Consider the following 21,634-nt stretch of genomic DNA (forward strand, 5'->3'; position numbering starts at 1 on the left):
TGTTACCGTTACAGATATTGTTACCGTTACAGTTATTGTTACTGATAGTTATTGTTACCGTTACAGTTATTGTTACTGTTACCGTTACAGATATTGTTACCGTTACAGTTATTGTTACTGATAGTTATTGTTACCGTTACAGTTATTGTTACTGTTACCGTTACAGTTATTGTTACTGATAGTTATTGTTACTGATAGTTATTGTTACCGTTACAGTTATTGTTACTGTTACCGTTACAGTTATTGTTACTGATAGTTATTGTTACCGTTACAGTTATTGTTACCGTTACAGTTATTGTTACTGATAGTTATTGTTACTGATAGTTATTGTTACCGTTACAGTTATTGTTACTGTTACCGTTACAGTTATTGTTACTGATAGTTATTGTTACCGTTACAGTTATTGTTACCGTTACAGTTATTGTTACCGTTACAGTTATTGTTAACATTACTGTTGTTTTTACCGTTACGGTTATTATTAGTTATTGTTACAGTTATTGTTACTGATAGTTATTGTTACTGATAGTTATTTTTACCGCTACAGTTATTGTTAACATTACTGTTATTTTTACCGTTACGGTTATTATTAGTTATTGTTACAGTTATCCTTACAGTTATTGTAATAGTTGTGGTGTGGACTTTGCTATTCTGTTAGAGCTAGAAAGATGAAATAACTTTGTAATTTTAGTTTTGGTTCTCTGTGTAGCGGGTCACACAGGTTTGTAATGACATAAGGGTGAGTTGATGATTTGTGTTGATGAAGGCAGTGTGTGTGTGTGTGTGTGTGTGTGTGTGTGTGTGTGTGTGTGTGTGTGTGTGTGTGTGTGTGTGTGTGTGTGTGTGTGTGTGTGTGTGTGTGTGTGTGTGTGTGTGTGTGTGTGGCTGGCAGGAGCTGGTGCATTACTATCAGGAGAACTCCCTGAGAGAGTGTTTCAAAGACGTGGACTCCAGACTTCAGACGGCGTACAAGCAGCCGGAGCAGAGCGTAGCGGCGGTGCACAGCAAAACAATCAGCACAGGTACGAGCCGCTACTGCTGTGAGCGCTAACACTGAAACACAGCCTTCACTCACACACACACACACAGAAAACACACACACACACACACAGACACACACACAGCACAGGTACGAGCTGCTACTGCTGTGTGCGCTAACACTGAAACACTCCGATCATCTGTGTGTGTGTGTGTGTGTGTGTGTGCAGGGCCGAGCGAGCGCTACCACGGCACCGCCAAAGTGCGCTACGATTTCTCCGCGCGGGACCGCACCGAACTCTCTCTGCGGGAGGGAGACACCGTCAAAATCATCTCCAAGAAAGCTCACAACGGCTGGTGGAGAGGAGAGGTGTACGGCAGGGTAAGACACACACACACACACACACACACACACACAAACACACACTTCTGTCGTGGTTTGCACACACTTCAGTGGCACACAGACACAGATATCTGATCAAAAAATTTGTATTGTTCATCAGCTGTAGATATATAATTCTGGAAATGTTTCTCAGTGTCAGTATTGTTATAGTTGTGCTGTGGACTTTACTATTCGCTTAGAATTAGAGTACTTATTAAAACTTTAATTGTATGTTTATAGTTATTGTTACCGTTATTGGTACAGTCAATATTACCATTATGCTTACAGTTATTGTTACTGTTCATTTGAACCTTATTACTACAGTTATTGTTACAATTATTGTTAGTTATTATTACAGTTAGTTATAGGTATCATTAGTTATCCTCACAGTTATTGTTACCATTACAGTTATTGTTACAGTAATTAAAAAGTTATTGTTGCCATTACCGTTAGTTATTGTTACAGTTATTGTTAGTTTTTTGTTAGTTATTGTTACCGGGTTCCTTACAGTTATTGTTAGTTTTTTGTTAGTTATTGTTACCGTTAGTTATTGTTACAGTTATTGTTAATTTTTCGTTAGTTATTGTTACCGGGTTCCTTACAGTTATTGTTAGTTTTTGTTAGTTATTGTTACCGCTATCTTTACAGTTATTGTTAGTTTTTTGTTAGTTATTGTTACCGTTAGTTATTGTTACAGTTATTGATAGTTTTTTGTTAGTTGTTATGTTACCGGGTTCCTTACAGTTATTGTTAGTTTTTTGTTAGTTATTGTTACCGTTATCTTTACAGTTATAGTTAGTTTTTTGTTAGTTATTGTTACCGTTAGTTATTGTTACAGTTATTGTTAGTTTTTTGTTAGTTGTTATGTTACCGGGTTCCTTACAGTTATTGTTAGTTTTTTGTTAGTTATTGTTACCGTTATCTTTACAGTTATTGTTAGTTTTTTGTTAGTTATTGTTACCGTTAGTTATTGTTACAGTAATTGTTAGTTTTTTGTTAGTTATTGTTACCGTTAGTTATTGTTACAGTTATTGTTAGTTTTTTGTTAGTTATTGTTACCGGGTTCCTTACAGTTATTGTTAGTTTTTTGTTAGTTATTGTTACCGTTAGTTATTGTTACAGTTATTGTTAGTTTTTTGTTAGTTATTGTTACCGTTAGTTATTGTTACAGTTATTGTTAGTTTTTTGTTAGTTATTGTTACCGTTATCGGCTCCATAAAATCAGCACCAGAAATCTGTTAATACAAGTATAATCTGCTAATGCATGTTTTTAATAATTTTACTTAATATTTCGGACATTCCCATAAAAATACGATTTTTAATCTCACAGAGGCTTTTTAAATACATTAAAATAAATAAAAGTTAGATAAATAAATACATATTTGCCTGTTGTATTCATTTTCAGGGTTATTTTTTACCTTTATGAGGATGTTAAGTCCATTCATTTATATCAAAAATTCCAAGTTAATCAATCAAGTAAATTATTCATCTGAGCAATTATGGCTAATTATAAAGTCAAATCAACATAAGATATGAGAGAAGTGATAAATGATCCCTCGTGTTCCTCGAAACACAAAAATATGCTGTTTTTCAGTAAAAACTGCACCAGAAATGAACTTTTATTGTGTTACAGGATGGAAATGATTTTCAGGGGCTTTTTGTCCAATGAAAAAGCAAAAACATCTAATCGTAACTATAACATACTAATAAACAAAAGAAAAACATATTTCATTCATATAAATATACATTCTAAGACTGTTTACCATGCAACAAAATTAAATAGTAAAAAAAAGAAGTATTTATGTCTGTATTTATTTAAGTATTATCAGAGGCATTTTTAAAAATTATTTTTCGAGGTTCGTTTAAAAATACTTAACACTATCATAACAGACGCATCACGATTATGTATTTCATGTCTCCTGAAGTCACATGATGCTTTTTAAGAACCAAATTTAATCTCAGTTCCTAATTTATATCTTACAATTCTGAGAAAAAGATTCATATCAGAAAGAAAATACTCATAAAGAATCATAAGATATAAACTCGCAATAAAGTCAGAATTGTAAGATAACGAGTCAGAATTAGAGTCTGCGGCTGAAACAAGCGTTCATGCAGATCTGATACACACTGATACACACGAGAGAGGAAATGATGTCGCTTCTGTCTGTGGTTCTTCTTTATTACCGCCACCAACTGAACTGGAGTGTGGAACAGCAATGCGGAATAATACAAATAAATTCATTTAAATAATAATAATAAAAAGATTCCTTAGTAAGTTACTTAATTATATTCTCAAATATAATCTTGTTGCTTTTATATATATATATATATACTTCATACCTTGTTTTCTTGCCAACAGATTTTTAAATGACATATTTATTTTTCCTGTACTTTTATAAGCAACATTTGTCTTTCACTTTCATACAATGTACAACATAATATTACATGTTCAACTGTCTCTTCTGCATTATAATGACTGCACAATCCATTATGATGCTTTTTTATTATATAATATTAGGGGTGTAACAATATATCGCAGTACAAAAATGCATCAGTGTGTATTGTGTATAGTTCACCCAAAATGAAAAAGACTGGGTTAAAAAATTCAAGTTTACAGGGTTTTCGTGTCACTACTACATTAAACTACTTTATGTTGAATATAATGTATAATAATGCAATGGGGGAATATTTGTGGGTCCTGATAATGCCAAATATCTGATGTTACCAGTAAAAAGTGCCCTACTACATTATTATAAATATATCTATCTAGAGACCGAGATCAAGCATATTCATCTAAAATAATTCAGCATTTTCAGCTTCAGAATCATGAATATTGTTATTCTGGCGTCTCTATTGTCCTGCGCTTTGGGTTTCCAGCACCAAGTCCAAGACTATTCATTTACACCCAGTGTGAAACCAGATTTACCATTTTGATGGAGTTTTGCAATCATATAGTATCGTGATTTTAGTATCGTATCGTGACATAAGCGTATCGTTACACCCCTATTATATATATAGATTCCCATCAAGTCCAGTATGACCTGTACGAAATCTAGTTGAAATGGATTCTTCTTGTCTTCTTAGTGTTGTTGTGAATCCTCTAATGCTGTCATCCGGGTTCCCACACCTCGAATTCAAGGACTAGCTTCAAGTGAGCGCAAGGTTACATCGTGTAACCTTTACATTGTTACAGTTTCGTACGCGTGATCGTCGTGGCAACGTACAACACAAGCACGTCACGCGGGAAACACTTACATCAGCACTATGCAGTTTTTTTAGCTTAACTAAACAGAGTTATTGGAATAGTTATATGACTCCTTTCGTGTTGAATGGTGGCTGTCTATATGATATATGAATAATACTAAATTCAAGCACTTTCAAGGACCTGTATCTATGCATGTTTATCTTCACAAACGTTCCCTGGGTATTGTGTCCCGTCTGCGGATGATTAACAGTACTGTTCCTCTACAGGTGGGCTTGTTTCCTGCTAATTACGTGGAGGAGGAGCATTCAGATTACTGCTGACCAATCCAAACCTTCAGATCACTGCTGACCAATCAACAGCTTCGTTAACATCACGCTGACCGTTACTCTCCAGACCCGCCATTCAGGAGTGTGTTCGCTAGACGACAGACCAACTGAATGATTTATGCTTTCATGTGTAATTCAGGTGATTTCTCAGAAGATCGACTCGTGTGCTTTATGAGATGTTGATATTTCAGTGGATGTAATAATAATAATAATGTGTTTTTCCCCCTTGATCCTCTTATTAAACATGTTTGAAAACGCAAACACTGAGACATGATCATACATAAATATGAGTTTTATTTCCAAATAATATCAAAACAATTCAACTGAACAGATATTCTGATGCGTCGAGACATGGTGTGTGTGTGTGTGTGTGTGTGTGTGTGTGTGTGTGTGTGTGTGTGTGTGTGTGTGTTCTACTGGTAATACAGCTCGAGGTTCATGCCGTCATGGATTTCATCTGATGATCAGAGTCAAAGAAATTAATGATTTCACATATAATGGACGGACTGAATGTTGCACACACACACAAAAGATCAATAACAGACTCACATATGATATAATATTATATATATATATATATACACCGTAACACTTTACACTATGGTTTCATTTCTCCAGCTTTCATTAATCTTAGTTTATGTTCATTTCAACATTACTAAGATTATTAAAGTCAAACGTTGCATCTGTTAATGTGGTTTAATGGCGGGTTTACAACTGGGAGAAACGTTTTCAGAAGAAAATATATTAAATATTTAATCACGCAAGTAAATTAATAAAACCAAATGATTATAATATGTATTGATAGATAAATAACACTATAGATATACCTGAATGTACAGTCTTTCACATTATGTTTTCTAAAGACTGCTCTGTAATCATAAGATTAATATCAGTTGCTTTATGTTTTAATGCTGTTTCTGATCATATTTTACACATTAATAATATTGTAAACACAAAACCCCCTGATTTAACATCAGTGTTGGAGACGTTACTCTAACAAAGTAAGTAATCACATCACCGGTGTAATTAGATTAGATTAAGACAAAATACTAATACTAATAATTACTCTCTGTAAACAGTATTGCATTACTAATTAATCTCTTGCTAATAATTACTTCGTAAATCCCGTATTAACCTCAAGGATAAACACGAAACAGCTGATTTAATTCTTTCAAATAAGCAATATATAATTATATATAATATAATTATTCTTGAGATATTATAGGCATTTAAAGTGAGGTTACATTAAAAACATACATTTTAACGTTAGACATTATTGTTTTATATAGAATTGTTCTATAGTCTATGCAGTATTTAATGCAATCAGAAGAAACTAATTAAACGACAGACAAACATTAAGAGTAATCCTTTACTTTTTACAGGGAAAAGTAATTAAATTAGTAATAATTTACACCCAAGTAACACTGAACATTGGTGTTTGTATTATCTAACATGAACAAAGATTAATAAATTACTGTAACAAATGTGATGCATAAACTAAAGTGTAACTGATATAAAGTATGAACTGAGGGACGAGATGATCAAACCCAGTGAAGTGTGTGAAGGATACAGTCTCCCAGAGACACGTGGTCCTTGAATATGGTGTACCTGCACACACACACACACACACACACATCATCGTTATAATCACGTCTGAATGCTTTAATTCTCCACGTGTGACGCTCGATGTTCTCACCATTTCTTGAGCACGATCTTGTCCCAGCGTGTTCCCGTCTGAGCCGCGATCAGCTTCTTCAGGTCCCCGATGGTGTCCTCCTGACTGACACACGGTTAAGACCAATAACACGCACACACACACACACACACACACACACACACACACACACACACACACACACACACACACACACACACACACACACACACACATCAGGTCCCCGATGGTGTCCTCCTGACTGACACACGGTTAAGACCAATAACACACACACACACACACACACACACACATCAGGTCCCCGATGGTGTCCTCCTGACTGACACACGGTTAAGACCAATAACACACACACACACACACACACACACACACACACATCAGGTCCCCGATGGTGTCCTCCTGACTGACACACGGTTAAGACCAATAACACACACACACACACACACACACACACATCAGGTCCCCGATGGTGTCCTCCTGACTGACACACGGTTAAGACCAATAACACACACACACACACACACACATCAGGTCCCCGATGGTGTCCTCCTGACTGACACACGGTTAAGACCAATAACACACACACACACACACACACACACATCAGGTCCCCGATGGTGTCCTCCTGACTGACACACGGTTAAGACCAATAACACACACACACACACACACACACATCAGGTCCCCGATGGTGTCCTCCTGACTGACACACGGTTAAGACCAATAACACACACACACACACACACACACACACACACACATCAGGTCCCCGATGGTGTCCTCCTGACTGACACACGGTTAAGACCAATAACACACACACACACACACACACACACACACACACACATCAGGTCCCCGATGGTGTCCTCCTGACTGACACACGGTTAAGACCAATAACACACACACACACACACACACACACACACACATCAGGTCCCCGATGGTGTCCTCCTGACTGACACACGGTTAAGACCAATAACACACACACACACACACACACACACACATCAGGTCCCCGATGGTGTCCTCCTGACTGACACACGGTTAAGACCAATAACACACACACACACACACACACACACACACACACACATCAGGTCCCCGATGGTGTCCTCCTGACTGACACACGGTTAAGACCAATAACACACACACACACACACACACACACACATCAGGTCCCCGATGGTGTCCTCCTGACTGACACACGGTTAAGACCAATAACACACACACACACACACACACACACACACACACACACACATCAGGTCCCCGATGGTGTCCTCCTGACTGACACACGGTTAAGACCAATAACACACACACACACACACACACACACACACACAGTACAACTGGGACTTTCACACAGCGTTTCAGAGGATACTTGCATTTGACTCGAACCTTCTTCCCCAAACGGTCGTTACACACCACCTCGATCATCTCTGAAACAGACATCACATCATCATATTCATCACATCATCACATCATCATATTCATCATATCATCATATTCATCACATCATCACATCATCATATTCATCACAACATCACATCATCATATTCATCATATTCATCACATAATCATATCATCACATCATCATATTCATCACATCATCATATTCACCTGCTGTCGTTATCATAATCATGATGTAATCTATATATCTTTAGTAAGAAAATGTCAATGATCTCTTTATATAATCATCATAATCTTATCATCATTACCACCGCTATATAACTAATATTAAATTAGTATCAGTGGTGGTCTCTTAATTATTATTATTTTTTATTCTCATTGAGGCAGTTATCTCAGATCTTAACGTCTTAGAAAAGGCATTTTTACACACTTTCTAAATCTTAAACACGTCTTCTAAATGTCTATATGACATCTGACAGGAAACGTCTTAGAGACGTAAGTTATTGCAGATGTAAATGCAGATGTAACGTTACTTGTGCTATCAAGCTTGTGCTTAGCTCATCCAGCAGCATGTACATAATAATGCGATGGGTTTCGTTTAAACACACAAACGCATTAAACCCTATAATGTATTACTAACAGTAACATTGGACGCATGTAAATAAACAATAAACCGGACGAAGTGTGTAGATTTCTACCTGCTTTCTCTGCCGTTTGTTCCCGCAGAAACTCAGATGCGTTTCTCTTGCACCCACAAGCGCTTGCCGTAAACCAACACCGTGAAAACATCCGCTCACGGCTGGCCAATCAGATGCGCGCGCGTTTGACTGACAGCGAGTTTCACCAACCACAGTCCAGGAGGGGCGTGGAAGGATGAGGTCACCATGGAAATTGCCGCTAATCGATGTGAGGCGTCGTGAATGCCTTTTCTTTTCTTTTTCTTTTTTCTTTTTTAAATGTGATGAATATCCCAAACAAATCTATCAATCGAATCTCGAATAATAGCTAAATAAAACACAAGATACTCACAATAACACGAAGTACACCACCTTAATCCTACCAGCAAGACGCTTTTATGTAATAATTTCGATGTCATAATTATGTCTTTTTAAGTCAATTTTCGACATAGTAAGTCAATTCCGAATGTACCGTTGTTGTCAAACCGCTGTAGTCTTTTTTTATTTCATAATTTTGTCATTATATTGACTTTTTATGTCATAATTTCGACATTGCGAAATTATGTTGCGACGTTTTATGTAATCATTTTTAGTTTAAATTTTTTAATGTCATAATTTTTTTAATCATGATTTCCAAAAGCATGATTTTGCCCTTTGTGTGGCAGAAACGAGCTTCCCTAACAAATCCATTGTTTTCTGTTTTTCAGAATTTGTGTTTAATTTCTACAGAGTTGTGCTCTGTCTCAATGGAAGTATCTTACTTAGTTGATTGTTCAGTCTTGTTATGTACATTCTGCTGCAATAACATGAAAAAAGCTTGTTTCTTTTTTTTTCTTTCTTTCTTTTTTTTGAATTAATGCAAGAAACAATGCAAGGCACTGCAAAATCACACAAAATCCCTAAAGAACAGAGTTTAATTTAAGAAGAAAAAAACAATTAAGAAAAAGAGAGAAATGGGAGCAAGGATGAAGACAAACAGGCAGCCGATGATATAGTCATCATCACAGAAAAATATACTAAAATAGTCAATATTTTGACAGAGAGAAACAGAATTTCAGACTTTCTATTATGTTTTTTAAACTCTAATATATTTCTATGTGAGTTTGTTAAAATGTTTCAAAGGAGGGCTTACATTTTTTTCCATTTACAAGAAAAAAGAAACAAGCTTCCATAGTAAAGCGGTGTTTCCCAGTGTTTCTCCTCGTTGCGCTGCTTCATATTTTTACACTACGACTCAAAAGTTTGGGGTTAGTAAGATTTAAATTTCAGATCATCGTATTATAGTGATTTCTGAAGGATCATGTGACACTGAAGACTGGAGTAATGATGCTGAAAATTCAGCTTTGATCACAGGAATAAATTACACTTTACTATATATTCACATAGAAAACAGCTGATTTACATTATTATAATATTTTACTGTATTTTAGATCAAATAAATGCAGCCTCGGTGAGCAGGAGAGACTTTCCCTTAAGAAAACACAAGATTTTCTTTTAATTTATTCCAAACTTTTTATTCATAGTGTGTGTGTGTGTGTGTGTGTGTGTGTGTGTGTGTGTGTGTGTGTGTGTGTGTGTGTGTGTGTGTGTGTGTGTGTGTGTGTGTGTGTGTAGCATTTTGTAATGTCATATTATTACAATATATGACGATTAAATTATTTATATATGAAATTAATCGTATGTATCTGAGAGAGAGAGAGAGAGAGAGAGAGAGAGAGAGAGAGAGAGAGAGAGAGAGAGAGAGAGAGAGAGAGAGAGAGAGAGAAGTAGACTGTTTTATATTACAGGAGGGCTTAGATTTTTTTCCATTTACAAGAAAAAACATGAAAAACAGAAACAAGCTTCAATGGTAAAGCGGTGTTGTTTCACAGTGTTGGTTCTCTGTCGCCCCCTGTCGGTCAGTCCCGGTCACTGCAGTGGCGCTACATCAGACCAGACCCGAGCCGAACCGAACCGACACACACCATTCTCAAATCATGTCCGACGACGAGAAGCTGCCGTCCGGGTGGGAGAAGCGCATGAGCCGGAGTTCAGGTCAGTCGTGGCGGCCCGTGTTCACATTTAAACCCGGAACTGAGGCAGTGTTTGGGCGCGTGTGAGCAGTGCGTATGCTAATGGCTAACCGACACCGAACCGCCAAAAACAACCGAGCCCGCGCGCGAGAGCCGATGCTAACCCAAACCTGACTGAATTCTGATTTAAACCCAACACGAGCGAGCGATTCTGAGATGTTCTGTGTTTAAACGCCGACAGGTTAAACTAAAGCATCACACGCACTGAATCTCCAAATATCAAAACATTTGGATTTCTAAACACGTTTCATATCCTAATATCTGAACTATATCTGGGCCAGACTGATATTTAGCCATCCGAAGGGTAATAGCGTTAGCTTTGTCAATAGATAATTTTTGTGTTTTCGATTTTACTTTATTAAATTACGAGTAATATTTAATTAAATCAATCGTGTACGCGGAATATTCCATGTCCACTAACGTTAAGCCTGTCATCTCGATTAGCTCGTTGAAAGGGTTAATTCTGTCGGCCAATTATTATTTCACTTACAAAATAATTAAAAAAAATATGGACATACATTACTGATTTGAGTGTTTGTGGGTGATCTTAAAGCTTCCACTAAAAAAAAAATCCATAAAAACGGTGTAGAAAACTTTGTTGCATTATATTCCTGTTATCTTTGTAAAGCTTCTTTGAAATCCATATTGTAAAAAGCGCTATATAAATAAAAGTGACTTGACTTCTGCTCAACAAAGCATTTATCTGATCAAAAACACAGTGGAATACAGTGAACTATTGTTATAATGTAAACCCGCTGTTTTCTTTGTTAATATATATAGTAAAGTAATTTATTCCTGTGATAATATGGAGCTAGAATTGTGTCTTTATTATATGCGAGAAAATAAATGATCTGAGAGAAGAAGAAAAAAGTTTGAGAGAAAAAGTTATCACACTGATAGCAAAAAAGCATTTCATGAGAGAAAAAAGAATATTTGAGAGAAAAAGTTTTCATACCAATAGCAAAAAATAATATTTGAGACTAAAAAAGTTTTGCGAGAAAGTATTTTCTCATAGAACATAAAAAAATATAAATTTGAAATTTTTAAAATTATTTCTGAGAAAAAAAATCTCTCTTAAAATACTTGGAAAAAAATCTCGAATATATATTTTTTGCTATCAGTGTGAAAACATTTTCTCTAAAAAAATAAAAAGTGTTTCTCTCAAAACGCTTTTCTTTGCTCTCGATGCAATTTTTTGCTCTCGTGTCAGGATTTTGCTTTAGCTGTGAAAATTGTGTCATGGGCGGGGCCACGTTCTTTTTTTTCCTATTGGAACGTTCCTATTGGCCAGTCGGGTGAGCATCGTCTTGTCTTAGGAGTCGAACTGAATCATTACACCATTGTTCGCGTTCGGTTCACCTAGATAGATGCCGTCTCTGCAGATGATGACACACACACAACTCGATGGGTAGCTGGCTGAGCAAGTTCAGCATCACTGAAGATTACACATTAAACAATAGCACTCATGCAAGTTTACCTAGCATGATGGCTAATTAATAATTAGCTTTACTAGCGATTAGCAAGCTAATAATATAATACACATTCATTCATGAATATGAGTGCTATTTTTAATGTTTAATCTTCAGTTATGCTGAACTTGCTCAGCCAGCTAACATCCAGTTGTGTGTGTCATCATCTTACCCAAACATTGGAGTGTCCGTGCTCGACTTAGAGCTTAGATCAGGCCCAAAAAATCAAGCCCGATCCTACCCGAGCCCGTGCACGTTGTGTCCGAGCCCAGCCCGACGCATTAACAATAATTATGAGCCCGAGCCCGATTTAAACCCGAGTCCCGACCATTTTAATACGTGGGTCGTTATAACTGACGTTCTCAACTACTTTCTATGTTACTTTCTCCTCCTCCTCTGTTCTGCACCTCCAAATACTTTCAAGTTAGCCTACGTGTCGCCATCATACACATCAGCATAAATGCTCCTGATAAATTATGTGTTATTAAAGCATTAACACACAAACCACTGTTATAACATAAAATCAAGCAGCTACTGAGTGCATGGTTTGGCATGACTGAATGCGCGCAAAGTGCGCTCCCTGAAAAATCCCTAAAGCTGACATCAGTTCATCGCGATCTCACACATCTCTGTTATTATCAATGACGCTGACTGCACAATGCATCTTCCATAATATATACACTTTGTTTGTTATAATTAGAGGATTTGCCAGCATACAGAATTCAGCTCTGAACAAAAAGTCCGTTTTGAGCAGTGAGGGGAGTCTATCTTAAATGCTTCTGATTGGCCATTGCGTTCAAGAAATCAACACATATGTCTGTGATTGGCTACATCGCTCAACGCTGCAAACATGTTATAAAACAAAACTCTGGCCTGTAAATCATTTGTATTTTGTTTTAGTTGTTCTTGTTGTTTTTCTGCAACAGATGAATAAAAATGTATTAGTTTTTATGTTTTATTCATAGATATTTCTAGTTTGCGGGAGTCCCACAAATCGTTTTATTCTCCCGGAACCCACACACACAGAGTGAGTGCATTACAGCCCGCGCCCGCGCTCGCACTCGGCCATCAAACCTAGTCCCGAGCCACACTCTCTTGCGTTGGGAGTGCACGTCTCTAGATCAAAAGCCCGGCCTGGCCCGAGGATGGTGACGGGAAATATCGGCCCGAGGTCGGGCCTGGGCTCGGGCAGAGAATCTAAACTCTAAGGCAGAGACTGCATCTATCTAGGTGAACCGAACGCGAACAATGGTGTAATGATTCAGTTCGACTCCTAAGACAAGACGATGCTCACCCGACTGGCCAATAGGAACGTTCCAATAGGAAAAAAAGAACGTGGCCCCGCCCATGACACAATTTTCACAGCGAAAGCAAAATCCTGACACGAGAGCAAAAAATTGCATCGAGAGCAAAGAAAAGCGTTTTGAGAGAAACACTTTTTATTTTTAGAGAAAATGTTTTCACACTGATAGCAAAAAATATATATTTGAGATTTTTTTTCCAAGTATTTTAAGAGAGATTTTTTTTCTCAGAAATAATTTTAAAAATTTCAAATTTATATTTTTTTATGTTCTATGAGAAAATACTTTCTCTCAAAACTTTTTTTAGTCTCAAATATTATTTTTTGCTATTGGTATGAAAACTTTTTCTCTCAAATATTCTTTTTTCTCTCATGAAATGCTTTTTTGCTATCAGTGTGATAACTTTTTCTCTCAAACTTTTTTTTTTCTCTCAGATCATTTATTTTCTCACATGTAATAAAGACACAATTCTAGCTCCATATGATAAAAGCTGAGTTTTCAGCATCATTACTCCAGTCTTCAGTGTCACATGATCCTTCAGAAATCACTATAATATCATGATTTGAAATTTAAATCTTACTAACCTCAACATTTTCCTAAAAAATATGAAGCAGCGCAACAGTTTTCAACATTGATAATAGTGTATAGTTTGTAGTACTGTTTTTTTTTTTTTTTTTTTTGCATTTTCTTGAACACTTACACAACAGTGTACATCACATGTCTGTAACAACACATATAATGCACAAAAACAAACAAACTAACACCAGACCTCATATAACATGAAAAGTGCAATAGCACAAACCAACATTGGATATTACGGTATGTACTTCGGAAGTCAGAGTTATCAATACATTGCTGTCAATAATAATCAATAATAGCCACAGATAAAACACAGGGTTCCCAATCCTTGATTTTGAAGTTTGTGAATCTGAAGAAAAAAAAATTCAAGGCCCTGGAAAGTTCTTGAAAATAAACATGCAAAGATACAGGTCCTTGAAAGTGCTTGAATTTATTTTGTGCAAGGAGTTTTCTGGAAAAAAAGTCCATATTATTCCCTCCGGTCCGCTAATGTGTTATTTCACCAGCTAGCTTGCGTGATTATCGTTAGTCATGCGCATTTACACGTCACGTTAAGTGTTTCCCGCGTGACGTGCTTTGTGTTGTACATTGCCATGACGTTAACACGTGCACAAAACTACTACGATGGAACCTCAGCGTTTCACACACACACACACACACACACACCGTGAAACATTGCAAAAATGGGCTTAAGCTCTTTTCAATAAAATCAATGCAAAGTTAATATCAGATTAAATTAAATACGACAAAAAGAATATTAGATATCTGTCAAATGGCCAAAAATAAATGCAAAAAATATTTCTTTAGACGCATGAAAACTGTAACAATGTATCCGACGATGTAACACTTGAAATGTGTCCCCACATTAAGTCCTGGAATTTGAGGGTATTGGACCTGGAAAGTCGTTGAAAGGTCCTTGATTTCGAAGGTGTGGGAACCCTGATAACAGTAAGAATAGTTGCTTGTGCGTGATGTTGTGTCTATGTGCCGCAGGTCGGGTGTATTACTTCAACCACATCACGAATGCGAGTCAGTGGGAGCGGCCGAGCGGGTCGGGAGCGGACGGGGTGGGCGAGCTGGAGAAGGTCCGATGCTCTCACCTGCTGGTCAAACACAGCGGGTCGCGCCGGCCCTCCTCCTGGAGAGAGGAGAACATCACGCGCGGCAAAGACGAGGCGCTGCAGCTCATCCACAGTAAGACAGCACACTAGCACACTAGCGGTGGCGGCTGGGGTTTTTAAAAGGGTATTTCACAAGATGTAAAATAAGTCTCTGATGTCCCCAGAGTGTGTGTGTAGTTTTAGCTCAAAATACCCCACAGATCATTTTTTACAGCATGTTAAAATTGCCACTTTTTGAGGGTGAGCAGAAACGCACCGTTTTTGTGTCTGTCCCTTTAAATGCAAATGAGCTGCTGCTCCCGGCACAGGGGGGCGGAGCTTCAAGAGCACACACTGAAAATTTCAAAACTTTTAGCCTTTTATGTTCAAACCGGAGTCAGCAAGATGGAGAGACTCATGAAGAAGTGACAACATGTAGACAACATTTCTGAATGGTTAGTTGATGAATTTATGTAGCTTATGTGTAGTTATTGATTAGCATATTCTGTCATGATAATCTATAAATCGTGTTCCCGGGGGCGGGGTTTATGTAAATTTTAGGGTTAGTGAGAATCTTGTGTAGTTCCCACCAGCCGTTTGTTGTAGTCCTTAAAAAGCAATTTCTGTAAAAGAAAATATCTCCCTTTGCTTTGAACTTTGAGCGCTGTAACTTTGCAGATGTTGTTTATGCTCAAACAGCAACATTACACACTAGCTAAAGTTAGAAAAGTGAAATCATACTCAACCACCCGTTTTAAAATAGAGGCGACACACACAATTTTAGCGGTCGGATTTTGTAAATGGCTTTTTTGGTCACTTATGAACAGCTGTTTAGTGAAGCTGATTACTCTAGCCTATATCCAACTTAGGAACGAGTGTCTGTCTTCATTTTTAATTCGAAGCTGTTGTTTAAATGGTAGTTTAGGAAATTTGGTAACACTTTAAACTTCATTGGTTCATTAGTTAACATTAGCTAACGTATTTAACATGAACAAACAATGAGCAATACATTTGTTACACTATTTATTAATCTTTGTTAGTTATTTAATAAAAATACAGCTGTTCATTGTTTGTTCATGTTAGTTCACAGTGCATTAACTAATGTTAGAAATACACATTCTGTGACATTAAATGAATAACTGGGAATTGTATTAACATTAAATTGTCCTTCTCCCATCCCCCGAAGAGCCGCCACTGCACACTAGATACGTTTCCATCCAGAAATTTTAATATTGCATGAAACATTTGCAAATAAAGCACTGTTTCCATCTCATGTGTTCAGAGAACACATCAACATAATCGGCACTTCCTGGAAACTGGCATGAAATATGACTAATAAAAATGGAAGTTGCTTTAATGGTGCTCTTTTTTCCTTCGTTCCTTTCCAGACGAAATATAATAAACGCTGCCATGTTCTCTCTCTGTGTGTGTGTGTGTGTGTGTGTGTGTGTAGAGTACATTGAACAGATCAAATCCGGAGAGGAGGAGTTTGAGAGTTTGGCGTCTCAGTTCAGCGACTGCAGCTCAGCGAGGAACGGAGGAGACCTGGGCATATTCGGCAGGGGTGAGACTAGCGATACACACTTAAACGGATAGTTCACCCAAAAATGAAAGTTCTGTAAGTAATTACTCTCCCTCATGTTGTTCAACCCCGTAAGACCTTCGTTCATCTTCAGAACACAAGTTAAGATATTTTTGATGAAATCTGAGAGCTGGATCACTCCTCCATAGACTGCAAGGTAATTTCATTCTTGCCGCCCTGAAAAGTTATTAAAGACATCGTTAAAATAGTCCAAGTGACTACAGTGGCTCAACCTGAAGTTTATCAAGCGACGAGAATACTTTTTGTGCGCAATAAAAACAAAAATAATGATTTTATCCAACTATTAATTTTCTTCTGTGTGGGCCTCGAGTGAGTTCACGAGAGCCATGCGTGAGAACTGAGAAGAGGACGCAGACGGGTCTCAGTGGTTCTAAAGTGTGCATTTCCTGTATGTCCGAATCGTGAGAAACCAACGAGAAAACATAAAGTTCCTTACCAATGCCGCAAACTGAACTCACTCAGAGGCCAACAAAGACGAAAATTAATAGTTTCTGTGTTGTACGTAAGAACGTAGGCTCACTATTGGCCGACGCTGGTCATGTGTGTGATACTGGCCAATAGCGAGCCTACGTTCTGTCGTAGAACCCAGAAGCGCTGCGCTGTTACACTACCTGATCTCACTCAGTGGTCCACACAGAAGAAAACGAATAGTTGAATAAAGTCGTTATTTTGGGGGGGGGGGGGGGGTTTGCGCACAAAAAGTATTCTCATCACTTGATAAAATTAAGATTGAGCCACTGTAGTCACTTGGACTATTTTAAACATTGTCTTTACTAAATTTTCTGGGCCGGCAAGTTTCAATCCCTTAGAAGCCTATGGAGGAGTGATCCAGCTCTCAGATTTAATAAAAAAATTCCTTAATTTGTGTTCCGAAGATGAACGAAAGTCTTACGGGGTTGAACAACATGAGGGAGAGTAATTACTGACAGAATTTACATTTTTGGGTGAACTATCCCTTTAATCTCAGCATCATCTGCTGACAGCCTCGGATAGTAGTGATGCACGATATATCGGCCACCATATCGGTGTCGGCAGATATATGCTCATTTGTAAAGTTATCGTTATCGGCCCAATAAGAAAATTTGGCCGATATATTAAAGCCGATAAATACCAGATTATTTCCTCCAGCTGAAACACTTCAGATGTGCACTGTTCAACATGATGGTTTTAAATTGCTTGAATATGAAGTCTGTCATAAAGGCTACATACAATTATAATGAAAACATTATAATTGTGTGCTTTTGATGGTGAGACTTTGATTTTATAATCAGGCTTTAAAAAATTATATAAAAATTTGGATTTAGATTTAGCCAATATATCGGTTATCGGCTTTCAAATATAAAGAATTATATATAAATATAAAAATTTGGATTTAAATTTGGCCAATATATCGGTTATCGGCTTTCAAATATAAAGAATTATATACAATATACAATAATATACAAATTTGGATTTAGATTTAGCCAATATATCGGTTATCGGCTTTCAAATATAAAGAATTATATATAAATATAAAAATTTGGATTTAGATTTGGCCAATATATCAGTTATCGGCTTTCAAATATAAAGAATTATATATAAATATACAAATTTGGATTTAGATTTGGCCAATATATCGGTTATCGGCTTTCAAATATAAAGAATTATATATAAATATACAAATTTTTTCAATTAAGATTTATCGGCAATATATCGGTTATCGGCTTTCAAATATAAAGAATTATATATAAATATACAAATTTTTTCAATTTAGATTTATCGCCAATATATCGGTTATCGGCTATCAAATATAAAGAATTATATATAAATATACAAATTTGGATTTAGATTTATTGGCCAATATATCGGTTATCGGCTTTCAAATAAAAAGAATTATTAGATGTTAAACAGTTTTCAGCCAAACGTTGATCCATTGTGTCCTGTCTTAATCCTCATATGTGTGTGTGTGTGTGTGTGTGTGTGTGTGTGTGTGTGTGTGTGTGTGTGTGTGTGTGTGTGTGTGTGTGTGTGTGTGTGTGTGTGTGTGTGTGTGTGTGTGTGTCAGGTCAAATGCAGAAGCCCTTTGAAGACGTCTCGTTCGCACTGAAGGTTGGAGACATGAGCGGCCCCGTGTTCACCGACTCCGGAGTTCACATCATCCTGAGAACCGGATAACCATCATGCCTTCGTTCATTCACCCGCAGATAACTCACACATCTATCCCAGGATTCCTTATCTTAATCTGTTTTCCTGAAAAACCTCGCTTGGCTTTGTCAAAGCTGCACGTTAAAATCCATCCGGTGTTTTCCGTGATCTTACATGTTACAGTTGCGTGTCGAAACGGCTAAACGCTCGCATGATCTGCTGTCCTGATCCTCGGGCCAGCTCTCGCCTCGGACAGCAGATGATCGGATGTCCACACTATGACCAATAAAGTTGACCATGTCTCACTCAAGAAAATGCTCCTGTTTTATTTCAATGCATGAAAATATATTTTTATAAAGCGGAGTTTCCCAAACTGAGGTTAAAATTAAATAATCAAAATAAAACGCTTATTAAAACAGGGCTCGAACAAGGTACTTAAAGTACTTTAATCTGACTTTTTGAAATTATAGGCCTGGAAAACCTTTGAAAACAGCTTTATTTATGAAGAGGTACTTAAATACAATATTCGACATGAGTACGCCAACATTATAATCAAAAATATTATTTATTGAACAATAATAGCAATTATAAACTCTTATTATTTTTAAAATGTTGTAAGTTGCATTTTGGATACCTTATATCTGTAATTTGAGTTTTTAAAAACCCTAAAGATATTGTTTGATAAGTGTCATCTCTGATTGTAGTCCTTGAAAACCAAAAAGTAGTGCTTGAAAGTCCTGGAATTTGATTTTACAGTATCTTTACGAACCCTGTTAAAAATTAACTGTTTTATTTGTTTTACCTGCATGTCAGTAATTATTAAAGGTGCAGTGTGTAGGTTTTAGCAGCATCTAGTGGTGAGGTTGTGAATTGCACCCAACTGAAGTTACGGTGGCTGACAGGAAGTGATGTCGTCGTCTGAGACAGCAGAGAGTAGCCAGTTAAACAATGAGGTTTCTTTACAAAGATAAATTAAGTATGTTAACTTTATTATTCAGTAAAACGATGTTATTGCGAATATTATTGTGACTTGTTCATCATTGTGTCAGTTTTATTCGCTGACTTTAGCAGCTTCTTTGCACGAAGAACAACATATTGAGGAAACGCGTTTGTCCATTCAGGGCCACCGTAGAAACGTGGATGTAAGGGGACCCGCTGTGTGTGTATAGAGAAATTACTCATTCTAAGGAAATAAAAACATAACGGTTCATTATGGAAGGTCTTTATACACCACTGAAAACATAGTTATGTTTATGATATTGCATTTCTGTCAACAGATCCTCCTAAATATTACACAATGCACGTTTAAATATAAGCTATTAAAAGTATTATATACTAACTTGAAATCTCAGAGGGGCTTCAGAAAATATCATCAGCTGACAAAATTGTTTAGGAAATTTTTGTTGGCTTTATGCAAATGCTAGAAACTGCTGTTTGTGAGCATGTTGTTGTTTTTAAATCCTTATCTAGTAGTACAGTAGGAAATGTATTGGCCTGGAGGATTTAGGAGTCTGCTGGGAATTCTCCTGTTATATGTGATGCAATATAACATCGCTCATGTTTGTTGTGATTTGAGTGTTATTCCTAAAGATGTCAGTTCCTCATGTTTGTGAAATTGTCTTTCTAAATAATATCGTCATCAGTGTAAGGAATGACCCTTGAGGTCACGAGGCCTTACAAGGTCAAATTCATTAGTATTATTATTTGTATTATTTGGGGATTCCTTTGATCTGTGTGTTTGCAGAAAGCTGGGAAGTTCTTGAGAAAAGATTATTAATGTTGTTTAGGTGGAATCCATGTGTTCAATAATACGCTCGTGATTTCAAGATTATGTTGTATAGCAACATTTGTCAATGTGTACGGATGTTTTATTAAAAATAAAAAGCAATTGGTAATTTACATTTTCACATTTTGGACGACAGAGGATATTTAAACGAGTGTTTGGGTTTCACACGAGCGTTTTTGTGACTGAAGAACACAAACGGTAAGTTAATCTCCAGCATTTACATTACATCAAGAATTTTATACAATTTTACAAATGAAGTTGTCTTGAGTAAATCCTTTTAATTTCTTTTAGATAAACTGCACTGCTGAGGAGAGATTGATGGCAGTAAGTTCATTGGTTTCCTTCATTGTCAATCACATTTTTAGAGACGGTTCCACCTTGATTTCAGTGTGATGTTCATCTGTTTCTTTCTGTCTCATGTAGATGAAGGTGTTTTTAGTGGCTCTTCTTGTTGTTGTATTGAGCAGTGACTGTAAATTCATGCCGGTCGACTGTTCTGACGTCTACAACTCAGGACGAACAGTCAGTGGGATTTACTCCATCTATCCAGCAGGAGACGTTCCTGTCTGGGTTCTTTAGAGATGATTCTTCTCTTCATCAATCGTCAATAAGATCCTACAGTGAATGCATTTCTCTTTAAACAGAACTTATCCCGCTAGATTTATTTGACAGAGCTATTCGGTGGTTAAGCTAAAGAAGCCCGGACTTTGGTCTGAAGATGCACTCCTAAAAATGAAGGCATTGATGGTTCTTTAAAGAACTTTTAACATCCATTAGATTTTTCTATCACACAAAAGGTTCTTTACAGTGGAAAAGGGCACTTTAGATTATTTAAATAATATTCACACTAAGAAAAAACATTTGATTTAAAGAGTGTAGTGTTTGAGTACATCACAGATTGGTTAACATTAGTGTACCTTATCAACCGATGGTATGTCGGACAGTTTCTC

The 21,634-nt window shown here is 36.8% G+C and overlaps 3 protein-coding genes across 4 annotated transcripts in view; 2 read left to right on the top strand and 1 right to left on the bottom strand.

Annotated features, from left to right (window-relative positions):
* The window catches only part of vav1 (vav guanine nucleotide exchange factor 1), a 33,250-nt gene extending 28,101 nt beyond the window's left edge, over nt 1-5,149 (top strand). For both annotated transcript variants that reach the window (XM_077197556.1, XM_077197564.1), the window contains exons 26-28: nt 890-1,019; nt 1,206-1,357; nt 4,829-5,149. In XM_077197556.1, coding sequence (XP_077053671.1) covers nt 890-1,019; nt 1,206-1,357; nt 4,829-4,882 — 336 coding nt within the window. In that variant the 3' untranslated portion in view covers nt 4,883-5,149. The remainder of the gene's footprint in view (nt 1-889; nt 1,020-1,205; nt 1,358-4,828) is intronic.
* A 13-nt stretch (nt 5,150-5,162) lies between these two features.
* ubl5 (ubiquitin like 5) lies at nt 5,163-8,794 on the bottom strand. Its single transcript, XM_077198702.1, has 5 exons — nt 8,672-8,794; nt 7,945-8,002; nt 6,585-6,668; nt 6,459-6,496; nt 5,163-5,345 (listed from the first exon to the last, which is right to left on the bottom strand). The coding sequence occupies exons 1-5, from the start codon at nt 8,760-8,762 to the stop codon at nt 5,302-5,304; spliced, it is 315 nt and encodes a 104-aa protein (XP_077054817.1). The 5' UTR covers nt 8,763-8,794; the 3' UTR covers nt 5,163-5,301.
* A 1,668-nt stretch (nt 8,795-10,462) lies between these two features.
* Nucleotides 10,463-19,213, top strand: pin1 (peptidylprolyl cis/trans isomerase, NIMA-interacting 1). The gene is made up of 4 exons (XM_077198656.1): nt 10,463-10,684; nt 15,065-15,265; nt 16,625-16,735; nt 18,819-19,213. The coding sequence occupies exons 1-4, from the start codon at nt 10,627-10,629 to the stop codon at nt 18,926-18,928; spliced, it is 480 nt and encodes a 159-aa protein (XP_077054771.1). The 5' UTR covers nt 10,463-10,626; the 3' UTR covers nt 18,929-19,213.
* Nucleotides 19,214-21,634: the final 2,421 nt, after the last annotated feature.

Source organism: Siphateles boraxobius, unplaced genomic scaffold, assembly GCF_051911475.1.
Source record: "Siphateles boraxobius isolate OS27281-9 unplaced genomic scaffold, OSU_SipBor_1 111, whole genome shotgun sequence".
NCBI classification, from domain to species: Eukaryota; Metazoa; Chordata; class Actinopteri; order Cypriniformes; family Leuciscidae; genus Siphateles; species Siphateles boraxobius.